The 12,739-nt window shown below is 40.0% G+C and overlaps 1 protein-coding gene across 2 annotated transcripts in view; it reads left to right on the forward strand.

The window, feature by feature from the left end:
- Positions 1-12,739, forward strand: part of LOC122549386 (serine incorporator 1-like) — a 91,852-nt gene that overhangs the window by 46,524 nt on the left and 32,589 nt on the right. For both annotated transcript variants that reach the window (XM_043689121.1, XM_043689122.1), the window contains exon 6: positions 6,520-6,689. In XM_043689121.1, the coding sequence (XP_043545056.1) occupies positions 6,520-6,689 (170 nt within the window). The remainder of the gene's footprint in view (positions 1-6,519; positions 6,690-12,739) is intronic.

Consider the following 12,739-nt stretch of genomic DNA (forward strand, 5'->3'; position numbering starts at 1 on the left):
TATTTATTCCCCCAAAACAAATCATTGATATAGATTGTGAACAGTTGGGGATCAAGTATTTAATCTTGCAGTAACCTAGTGGTCAACCTGCCAATGCGAGAATGACCCATTTATCCCTGCGGTCTGTTTCTGACTGTCAGTGAATCATTGATCCATGTCAATATGTTACCTCCCATCGCCTGTGCTTTAACTTTTCTAACCAGCCTCCCTGTGGAGTCTCTATCAAAAGACTTCTGCAAGTCTAAGTCTATAATATCCATCATCTCCCCCTTAACAATTTTATTAGTAACATCTTCAAAAAACTCAAAGTTCATCAAAATTGATTTCTCATTTGCAAACCCATACTGCCAATGCCCAAACAGATCATTATCAGTCAGGGACAAAAACAGAAATTGCTGGTGAAGCTTAGCGGTATTACAGCATGTGTAGGAAGAAAATAGAGATAATGTTTTGAATCTGGTGACTCTTCACCAGAAGATCATACCTGCTGAGTTTCATCAGCATTTTTCTGTTTTTATTTCAGGTTTCCAGCATCCGTGGTTCTTGATTTTATTTTATCACTCAGGCAACTATTTATTCCTTACTTTATAATAGATTCTAAATTTTCCCTCCTACTGATGTAAGGCTAACAGATCTGTAATTCCCTGTTTTCTCTCTTGTTTCCTTCTTGAATACTGGGGTGATATTTGCTAACTTTCAAGCTGCAGTAATCACTGCAGAATCTAGAGAACTTTGGAAAAATAATGACCAGTGCATCAACAATTTCTATAGCCAACTCCCTTAACACTCAGGTCCCAGGGATTAATTTTCAACCCCATTAACTTCTTCTGTGCACACTTTTTACGAATACTAATTTCCTTCAATTTTTCCTTGAATTGTTAGTAGTAGCTTCTTTCCCATTTCTCTGTTCCCCAACATAAATTCTCCTCACTTTGCCTGTAACAGATCTATGTTTGTCTTAGCAAGACATTTAATTTTTAAGAAGCTAAGAAGCTTTTATAGTTTTTTCTTGCTCGATTGTATTCATATTCTCTTTCCTAATCAGTTTCTTGATCTTCTGCGTTGTATTCTATAAATCTCCCAATGCTTAGAATTATTGCTATTTCTGGCAACAATATAGGCTTTTCTTTTAATCTGATAAAACCCTGAATTTTGTTAGTCACAGTTGACTGACCATTTCTCCACCTTGATTGAATATATAGGAGATTTAAGTCCTTGAAGACAAATCCATTGCCTATGGACAGTCATGCCTTTGAATGTATTTGCCCAATCCAACTCAACCACTTTGTGCCTCATGCCTTCATAATTTCCCTTATTCAAATTTAATGCACTTGTTTCAGATTGAACCCACCTCATTTTCAAATATACTGTAAAATTCTATCATATTGTGGTCATTCATCTCTAAAAGCTCTTTTTTTGTAATCGGATTGTTATTTAGCCCTTTTACATTTCAAAATACTGGATCTAAAATTGCATGTCCTCTAGTTGGATCCTTCATATGCTGCTCTAGAAAACCATCCCAAACAGTGCAGAAATTCATTCTCCACAGCTTAGTGCTCAATTGGTTCACCCAATCTTCATGTAGATTGAAGTAATCCTTGATAATCGTGTTACTCACAGTACGTGCTTCTCTTATCACCTAATTAATACCATGCCCTGCAGCATCACTACTATTTAGTGGCCTCCAGTCTATGTCAGCAGCCCCTTTTGAAAGGCTAGCTGGCAGAGAACAGGGGATGTGCAACAATGGGTCTTTATCTAATTAATAGGATCTACAGAGTGCAAGTCCTACATAGTTCTATGCTAGGGCCTCAATTTTTTGCAATTTATGCCAATGAACTAGATGAGGGGAGCGAAGGCATGGTAACTAAATTAGCACAATGGCACGGCAAGTTGGAAAGTATATTGTGAAGAACACATGCCAAAGTTACAGCTGGATATCAATATGGTGGAAGGAGTACAGTGGGAAGATGGGAAGATAGTTATTTTTGAAAGAAAGAATAAAAAAGCAGACTACTACTCAAACAGAGAATGACTGCACAACTCTGAGGTGCAGATGGATTTATGTGTTCTTGTGCACAAGTCACAAAAGGTTAGTATGCTGCTATATAAAGCCAATGGAGTGTTATCCTTTATTATGAAAGGGATTGAACATAAAAGCGAGGGCATTATGCTTCAGTTGAACAGGGCATTGGTAAAACCACATCTTGAACACTGTGCAATTTTGGTCTGCATTTTTAAGATCATTCAAAGGAGTTTACTGGATAACTGGAATGAACAGGTTGTCTTCTGAGGATAGGTTGCACAGGCCGTGCTTGTTTCCACTGGAGTTTAGGAGGCTAAGGAGTGACTTAATTTGTAGTGTATAAGATCCTGACGGTCTTGATAAGGTGGACATGGAAAGGATGTGTCAGTCCAGAACTACAGGGCACCGTTTGAACATTGGGGTTCACCCTTTCCGGGTGGAGATGAGGATTTTTTTTTTCAAAGATTATGCAACTTTAGAGTTCAGGCTGGGCTACTGAACATTTCTAAGACAGTGGTGAATAGATTTTTATTCTGCAGGAGAATCAAGGGTTATCAGGGGTTGATGGGAACGTGGCCAATGCCACCAAGATAGTACGGGAAATAGGTAGTTAAGAGAACATGTAGAATTGGGAAAGTGAGATAGACTGGAGGGTGGAGGGGGTTTGGTGGGTGGCGGGGGGGGAAGTGAGTGGGCAAAGTTTTATAGATGGGGTATGATGTGGGAAGACATGAATATTTCCATTTTGGCAGGTAGAATAGAAAAATACTGTTAAAATGGACAAAGACTGCAGGAGTCTGAGGTTCAGAGGTATCTGGTTGCCTTGCTACATGAATGACGTGAAGTTAATTTCCTGGTAGACCAAGTGATTCAGGAGACAAATGAATGTTGACATTTATTGTGAGGGAAATGGATTATCAAAGTAGGGATGTTTATGCATCTCTACAAGATAAAAGTGAGACCATATCTGGAGTACCATGTACTGTTTTGGTTCATTTGTTTGAAAAACAAAATAAGCCCAGATCTTCTGATCTCCAGGTAGTCAGAGACTGACGTACCCTGAAAGCTGCATGTCAGAACCCTGGGAGATTGTGATGCACTGACTAGGCAGTACTTTCCTGGGAGCTTTAAGCTTCTGATGGGAAATTTTCAGAACTGTCACTTTACATGAAAGTATTCAAGTTTGAGTTAGAATCAGAGCCTTTGGGAGGGTCCTGACTTACTTGCCTGGATTAGTTACCCAGGAAAATTAGAGGAATTTAAGTCTAATTCCATTCCTGGGTAGCTATACTACTGACCCACCAAACTGATTTCCCCCCCAACACTGGCACTAACTCCACCTGAACACCCCATCCGTATTCTAGACTTGCAACACAGTTTTTACAAATAAAATAAAACAAAGAACTGTGGATGCTTGAGATATGAAATAAACAAAAGCAGAAATTGCTGGAGAAATTCAGCAAGTTTTGCAGCATCTGTGGAGACAAAACAGAGTTAACAGTTTGAGTCCAGTAAAGAAGGGTTCTGAAGAAGGATCACTGGACTCAAAACATGGACTCTGTTTCTTCACAGATGCTGCCTGACTTTCAAAGATTCTCTAGCAGTTTCTGTTATTGTTTATTTAAATAATAAGACCTAAAGTTATTTTGTATATTGGAGCTTAAGCAGAAGGTTTAATGTTGCCATTTCATACAAATGGATTGACATTTGTATGTTGTTGTGTATAATCAATACTAACCCCATATTTTCAACACTGCATCCAGGGTTGCTTTAATACTTATTGGCACTAGATGTCCTCACACAACAAGTACATCTGGATTTCAGTCTGGGACTTTATATGTCTTTACTTTGAGTCTCAATATTAAGCTAGACAATGTATTAGATTACATTTACTAGATTAGTGCCTGCATGAAGTTGGCAGATGCCGTAATACAACTTAACATTTACTCCCAACATCCAGCCTGATGCTTCTGAGTCTCATTGTGTTCTCTCATGTTTAAAGCAGGAAATTCTGTTGTTCAGTATAGTATATATGTACAGTCCATGTTTTGTTTGCTACGTATGAAACACTTCATTTTCCTAAGTTCCTAACCATACCTTATTCCATTGATTTTTATGGGAGAGATTGCCCAGATAGGAGTCACATACGCCACAATAACACAGTGCCAATCCCTGCCTCCACTTTGTCTTTGCATTATTCGCATGGAGAAACATTCCTCTCTATAAGTCATAATAAAACATCTGAAGAGAGCAAGAAATGCAGCGGTCTTGTAGGTACAGGCCATAGATAATGTCCTTGGGTGTGGAGACAGCCTGGCTGCTGGTTTAAATACTGGCAAGAAAGTCCAACAAATGGCGAGTACTGTGACATAAATGGATCTTCTCCCTATTTGCAACAAAGGTACATACTGCCTGGATACAGCCTGGATACAGCCTGGACACATGAGAAAGGAGGGAGTCAAGAATACTTTACAATAAAAGTCAATACTATTTAATTTATTATTTTAGCTGCCAGGACATTATGTTTCAGTAATCTTTGTACATCATAGGCTCCAATTGTTTCTGTCTGCATTTATATTGATATGGGTTACTTACCTTTCACAGAACCATCTCTTCTGTATACACTTAATGAATGTATAACATCTACAAGTAGTTCTGTTACCGAACTGGAGGCCAGAGAATCCAGTGTTTGAATCCGAGACAAATTCAGTCTGCCTTTTATGTTAATGAGATGAATAAAAAGAGTATTGGTCTTATACGTTAAGATGTAAAGGTATAGCAGGAGCATGGTCTCTGTACAACCCTTGCTATACAATCACAGTTACTGAGTACGGTTCTGAGCACCACATCATAGGAAGGATGTGAACACATTGGAAAAACTGCAGAAGCGGTTTATAAGAATGGTTCCAGGGATAAGGAATGTCAGTTATGAGGATACATTGAAGAATTTGTGATTGTTCTCATTACAGTGAAGAAGGTTAAAGAAGAGACTAGCCAGAGTTATTCAAAATCATGAGTGGGCTGGATAGAGTAGATAGGAAGAACCTATTCCTGCTCATAAAGGGAACAAGAACAAGAGGGTGTAGATTTAAATCCAAAGAAAGCAAGGATGAAGTGAGGAATATCTTAATGAGTAGGTAGTGTTTGGAATGCACTGCCTGGAAGTGTGGTGGAGTCAGATTCAACTGAGGCATTCAAGAAGGCATTGGATTGGAATAAAAATAAAATGCAAGGATATGAAGAAAAAGCAGATAATTGACACGAGGTAATCATGATCACTTAATGAACTGGTGTAAGCCCAACGGGCCAAAGGTTCTCCTGCACATATGTGATTACATATGAAAATTTCTTAGTTTCAGCAATTTCTGTTTTATCCTATAATATGGTGACAATATTTTCCTCTTTAGCTCTTATTTTGCCACTATTTCAACTAAAATCACTCATTTTTTTGTCAACTAATACCCTCCTTTAAATTTGTTCTCAGTTTTGTCAACTAATATCCTATTTCAAATTTATTTACAACAACTAACCTTCAATCCTGTTGAGCTATTGAGGTTTGTAATGAGTAACTCCCAAAACCTTGTACTTTACAGATCTTGTTGGAACATCATAAAAGCTAGGCCAGGCTTGTGCAAAACATCAGACTCTAGAGTAGCAGAGTACAAGTGTGCACCTTTGTATTCTTTGCATACTATGCTGACCTAGATTACTGTCATTCTACCAAAGGGGTAAAGTGGATGCACAGTGCTTCACCACAAGGGACTGAGAAATTTAGGATGTAAAGAGTTAATTCCTGATTGTAGAAATTCATTATAATCTCACTCCTTTCCCTAACAGTTTTAATTTGATAATTCCTTATTGTTCACACCCAAAGGGAGAAATCATCTTACTCCATTCACTTGATCAAACTCATAATTTATTGAATTTCTTAGTCTTCTCTCTTAAAGTGAAAATTGAAAGATTGATCTCATTATCAGGAGAAATTGATACTGAGATATCTTCAAATTCCATGCAGATATTCTATAGAATGTCATGGTTCAGTTTGATTCAGTTTGTTGCTGAAGTTTGCCTTGATGTATTGAAGGCCTATCTGTATGAATTTAAATGATTTGAAATTAACTGGATCAGACAAGGTTCACTTTTTAAGTGGTATATTTCCAGAACTCAAATAAATCTATAATTGACAAGATAATTGAACGAAATTGACTCACTCGTTTGGGGAATTGGGAAGTAGAAATGAAGAAAACAATACCTGTCGAAAAGAAATATCCAAATTATTTCAAAAGCTTTTGTGCAAGAACTTACAAATCAAAACATTTTTCTCCTGATAACCATTCCTATGTATTTTTAATTGGTGCTTTTATCATATTTTCCAATGGCTTAAACAGAGAGACCACTTTCAATTATTTGTACTACAACTTAGTTTTATCACAACATTATTGGAAAGATTATAAGATTTTTAGTGATAATGTTCTGTTTTTGTATCATTGCAGCACTTCTATCAGTTACATGTCTGAATTATGTGTTATCATTAACAACTGCAATCCTCTGCTATGTGTTTTACACTACAGTTGAAGGCTGTATTGAAAATAAATTTGTTACCAGCTTCAACATACTTATTTGTGTTGTAGCTTCTTTAATATCAGTTCATCCAAAGGTCCAGGTAAGCATATTACAAATCTTAATTTCATGCTAGATATTTTTTAACATTTTTTTTAACAATGATGGCAATGTTTCTTTAATATTTTACATTTGACAGGTCATTGAATTACTACTACAATTAAGATATCTAAATCAAGTTGACAATTTGTTAGTTGGATTAAACATTGATACTGAAACTTAAGAGGTATAAATTACAAAAGAAATCCTCTTAACAGCTGAATAAAGTAAAGTTGCTCTTGAGCAGGAATGACTTAGGTATGTGTAGAAGGAGTTGCATGTCCTAGTGGTTGTAGTACTCTGCTGATGACCTAGAGACCATGAGTTCATATCTAACAATGGCAAAATGGAAATTTTGAGCATCTAGTCTTTTCTAGGCAGCTGACTTATGTTGTGAAAAATTATTAGTAAAGGCCAGTATATATACCAGTTTAAACCATGTGATTGGCTCTTCATAGGTTCAGGGCAATTAGGGCAAGGGACAATAAATTCAGCCTTTTCAATATCATCCAAAAATAAATAATAAAATATTGAACAATAATAAAATGATATGGTCCCAATAAAATCACTCACCATAGTTTTATAAAATATTATTGCTATTTGGGAATATTGACTTTACGCTTGATTTAATTTTCCATTAACAAAACATTGTGTTAAAAATTTCCTTTCGAAAACTTGCCTTTTTTGCACTCCAACAGGTTCAGTTTTAAATACAGCGGATAAAGAATTTCATGCCATTACATTTTTATGCTAATATCTGAATCAACTCACTTTAAACAGATGGGTTAAATTAAACTACTATCGAGAGCTGACTGGCTTTGTCCTTTCAAATCACCTACTGCTGAATTAATATTAATATGAAAATAAAAAGCTAGTCTAGCAGGTTTTTTTAGCATAATGTTAAACCTAAACTAATTTAAATACAATTTTACAACCATATTACAGAAACGCCTTTACTGAGCAACCGTCTTATTTGCTTCTCTCCACACCCAGTTCACTTTTCAAATTTTAGCATCATTATTGCACAAGCTTTATGTTTACTTCAGTTTGTATACAGTGAGAGTAATCTACTTGAAATCACAAATGCAATACTTACAAATTCTTAGTACATTTGTATCAATGGAAAGAACAAAGACAAATGCAAATATCATTTTGCTACAAGCCACCTGCAGTTGTGAAGGCTTCATCAATGACACTGGGCAGTGTGGTGGCTCAGTTGTTAACACTGCTGCTTCATAGTGCCAGGGATGTGGGTTCAATTCCACCCTCAGGTCTTTATAAAATTTGCATGTTCTCCCTGTGCCTATTTGGGTTACCTCTGGGTGTTCTGGTTTCCTCCCATAGTCTAAAAATGTGCAGGCTAAGGTGGATTGGCCATGCTAAATTGCCCATAGTGTCCAGGGATGTGCAGGCCAGGTGGATTAGCCATGAATATACAAGAATGTAGGACATGTGGTGGGATGCTCTTCAGAGGGTTGGTGTGGACTTGATGGGCTAAATGGCCTGCTTCCACACTGTAGGGATTCTATGACTTTTAAAAGTGAGTGAATGCTGACATCTTTGCCCAGTTCCCACTCCCACATGCCCCCTCATAAACAGACAGACACACACACACACACACACACAGATCAATTACTCTTAGCTTGCAGAAGGAAAGGCTTACGTAGAATGTGTGGCAAATTTTGTTTGCGTTTTAATGGAGCTAACACATTGCGGAGTTCCAACATCCCGGACCTCTTCAGGGCTATTCAGTCCTCATCAGCAAGGATCTCCGGAATGACTATATTGCTCTGTAGTTTGTACAACAAACGGCACGGCACGGTGGGCGGCATGGTGGCACAGTGGTTACAACTGCTGCCTCACAGCGCCAGAGACCCGGGTTCAATTCCCGCCTCAGGCAACTGTCTGTGTGGAGTTTGCACGTTCTCCCTGAGTCTGCATGGGTTTTGTCCGGGTGCTCCGGTTTCCTCCCACAGTCCAAAAATGTGACAGCGCCAGAGACCCGGGTTCAATTCCCGCCTCACTGTCTGTGTGGAGTTTGCACGTTCTCCCTGAGTCTGCGTGGGTTTTGTCCGGGTGCTCCGGTTTCCTCCCACAGTCCAAACATGTGCAGGTTAGGTGAATTGGCCATGCTAAATTGCCCGTAGTGTTAGGTGAAGGGGTACATGTGGGGGAATGGGTCTGGGTGGTTTGTGCTTCGGTGGGTCGGTGTGGATTTATTGGGCTGAAGGGCTTGTTTCCACACTGTAACTAATCTAAACACTGTTGTGTAATGTTTAGAGTTGAAGGCTAGTGGAAACACTCGTTATTCGATCACAGTTTCAATGAAAAAGAGATGAGTTCAAGGAGAAAGATAATGATGAAGCACCCAATGCCAAACAGTCAGCTCAAATTGCTGTTCAAAAAACCAGGAAAATCCAAAGAAATGAAGGATCTCAATAGTCCTGTGGTTGTGAAAAGGTGCTACACAAATGCAAGCTTTGTTTTGAATTAGTCAGTCACACTGGATTAAAAAAACTGTTCTATTCCCTGAATCTTGAGCGACTTCCTCCACCACGCAGAGGACTCCTGTAACCAAGTTAATTTACAAACCATATAAGTAATCCTCTCAATTCAATTCTTCATATTCAAGCAAATGAAAAAGTAAATTGCCATTCAACATGCAAGAATAAGGAACATGGAAATAGTGGGAATAAATTAATTTTACACGCTGCAACGAGAAAAGGGAACTGAGCATCATGCATTTTCTCAAACATTCATGTGCTTGGCCTTGGTGAATTATTATTGTCCTGTTCGTCTGCTTACCGGAACTTCATGGAGCATCTCCTACGGCTTCAGACTAGGTTTTAGATTACATTACAGTGTGGAAACAGGCCCTTCGGCCCAACAAGTCCACACCGACCCGCCGAAGCGCAACCCACCCATACCCCGACATTTACCCCTTACCTAACACTATGGGCAATTTAGCATGGCCAATTCACCTGACCAGCGCATCTTTGGACTGTGGGAGGAAACCGGAGCACCGGGAGGAAACCCACGCAGACACAGGGAGAATGTGCAAACTCCACACAGTCAGTCACCTGAGGTGGGAATTGAGGTTGGGATGGATTGTTCGGATATCCTCCTGAGACACTCTACATCTTGGAGCCCATGACAGTCTTGCCACGGAGGCCTGCCATGGATCATTTCACCCATATCTGTGCAGGGGCAGCTTTAACCAGCTAGAGGCGAGGCAGGACATTGGGTTCTTCTTCCAGAAGAGGCAACTGATGAGTGCTTCCATATCAACTTCCATATCTACTGTTACCAACATCTTTCCCTGGGCATCATTCCTATCACTCTGCTTTAGACTAGCTTTGTGCAGGTCATTGACAGCTAAGATGCACATTCAATTAAAGGTGGAAGTGAGCTAGTTTCCAAAGTGTGCACTGTTGTGGCCATGCCTTGTCCATTTGATAGCCAAGAAGTTTGAAGGAGGAAGCCACTCACTCAATGACAGACATTGTTAAGATGATACATGACACCAGTCAATTAATAATGGAATCAGACTCCTTCACACTCTCTACTGTTCTAGCGAGACATCTGTCAGTATTGTGCAAGTTGGCTACTGTCCCTTTATTTTGTCTTTTCATTTTCATTTTGAATGAACATCCATGTAGAGCTGAGCAGAGCTTGGAGAGAATACACTGAACCTGTTAACAGTGACCACTCATGCTGGATTGTGAAATGTTTGTCTCTGAATGAATGAATATCCAGTTAGCCGTTAAACTGCTCCCTAGCCTACAGTAAGGATTTATACTGGTGCATGACAGTGCATCCTCTGATGGTGCAGCCTCATGTGGAAGGTGATCCTCTGAGAAATCATCTTCAGGAAAATCATCTTGGGGTGGCACGGTAGCTGAGTTGTCAGCACTGCTGCCTCATAGCAACAGGGTTCGATTCTGGCCTTGGGTGACTGACTGTGTGGAGTTTGCACATTTTCTGGGTGTTCCAGTTTCTTCCCAAGGTCTGGGGAATTGGCCATTCTAAATTGTCCATAGTGCTAGGTGCATTAGTCAGGGGTAAACATTGGGAAATGATTCTGGTTGGGTTACTCTTTGGAGGATCGGTGTGGACTTGTTGGGCTGAAGGGCCTGTATATGCGCTGTAGGGAAACTAATCAAAATAAACCTCACATGCATGAAGGCCCTGAAAGAGATGAGAAAAGAATGGTATTCATCCCCATCATCAGGTGATCATATTTGAATTGAATTCAATTGACTTTATTGTCACTTGTATTCACCTGAGTACAGTGAAAAGTTTACAAGTCACCACTTAAGGCACCATTTCACTACTTTGTGAAATAAAGAGAAACAAGCTTATCTTATATGAAGTATGTATAAGATTTTTTTTTAGTTCTGTCACCAGGCATCTGAAAATTCCCAGTCTCTCCATCGCTGATAGTCAGAGGTGCAGGTTTTCACAGCTTCTTTCTCAGCAACCGACAGTTGCAATCTGGGACAGCTCACCTCCAGTCCTCTCCCTTGTGTTTTGTTTTCTCTTCTGTAAGGTATGAAAAAACTGACCAAGTGATGGATATAAGGCATGTGCCCATCCTATGGAAGCAGTGCATTTGGGAAAGGTGACTACTGTCAGCCACCATACTGAACGGGGGGTGATTAATGGTTGAGGATGTGCATTGAATGTGAATGATAGAGACATCGAGACGTACAGCATGGAAACAGACCCTCTGGTCCAACTCGTCCATGCCAACCAGATATCTCAACCAAATCTAGTCCCACCTGCCAGGACATGGCCCATATCTCTCCAAACCCTTCCTATTCATATACCCATCCAGATGCCTTTTAAATGTTGTAATTGTATCAGCCTCTACCATTTCCTCTGGCAGCTCTTCCATACACATATCACCCTCTGTGTGAAAACGTTGACGCTCAGGTCTCTTTTATATCTTTCCCTTCTCACCCTAAACCTATGGCCTTTAGTTCTGGACTCCCCCACCCCAGGGAAAAGACCTTGTCTATTTACCATATCCATGCCCTTCATGATTTTATAATCCTCTAGCCTCCAACACTCCAGGGAAAACAGCCTCAGCTTATTCAACCTCTCCCTATAGCTCAAATCCTCCAACCCTGATAGCATCCCTATAAGTCTTTTCTGAACCCTTTCAAGTTTCACAACATCCTTCTGATAGGAAGGAGACCAGAATTACACGCAATATTCCAAACATGGCCTAACTAACATCCTGTACGGCTGCAACATGACCTCCCAACTCCTATACTCAATATTCTGACCAATAAAGGAAAGCATACCAAATGCCTTCTTCATGATCCTATCTTGCTGTGACTCTACTTTCAAGGAGCTATGAACCTGCACTCCAAGATCTCTTTGTTCAGCAACACTCCCTAGGACCTTACCATTAAGTGTATAAGTCCTGCGAAGATTTGCTTTCCCAAAATATAACACCTCGCATTTATCTAAATTAAACTCCATCTGCCACTCCTTCAGCACATTGGCCCATCTGATCAAGATCCCGTTATAATCTGAGATAACCTTTTTTGCAGACTACTACACTTACTAACTATACTTCCTAAGTTCACATCCAAATCAGTTATATAAATGATGAAAAGTAATGGACCCAGCATCGATCCTTGTGGCACTCCACTGGGGCCTCACCTTCATTCCCCTACGCTCTCGGATTAATGAGTTCAACACGCGGCGTGACATCGAACAGTTCACATCCAAATCAGTTATATAAATGATGAAAAGTAATGGACCCAGCATCGATCCTTGTGGCACTCCACTGGGGCCTCACCTTCATTCCCCTACGCTCTCGGATTAATGAGTTCAACACGCGGCGTGACATCGAACAATTCTTCCGCTGCCTTCGCCTCCGTGCCTACTTCTTTAACCAAGACTCTCGCCCACCCTCTGACGACCCCTTCTCCCGCCTCCAACACACCCCATCCACCTGGACACCCCGTGCTGGCCTCCTACCTGCCCTCGACCTCTTCATAGCCAACTGCCGCCGCGATATTAACCGCCACCTGAACTCCC

This window comes from Chiloscyllium plagiosum, chromosome 4, assembly GCF_004010195.1.
Source record: "Chiloscyllium plagiosum isolate BGI_BamShark_2017 chromosome 4, ASM401019v2, whole genome shotgun sequence".
NCBI lineage: Eukaryota > Metazoa > Chordata > Chondrichthyes > Orectolobiformes > Hemiscylliidae > Chiloscyllium > Chiloscyllium plagiosum.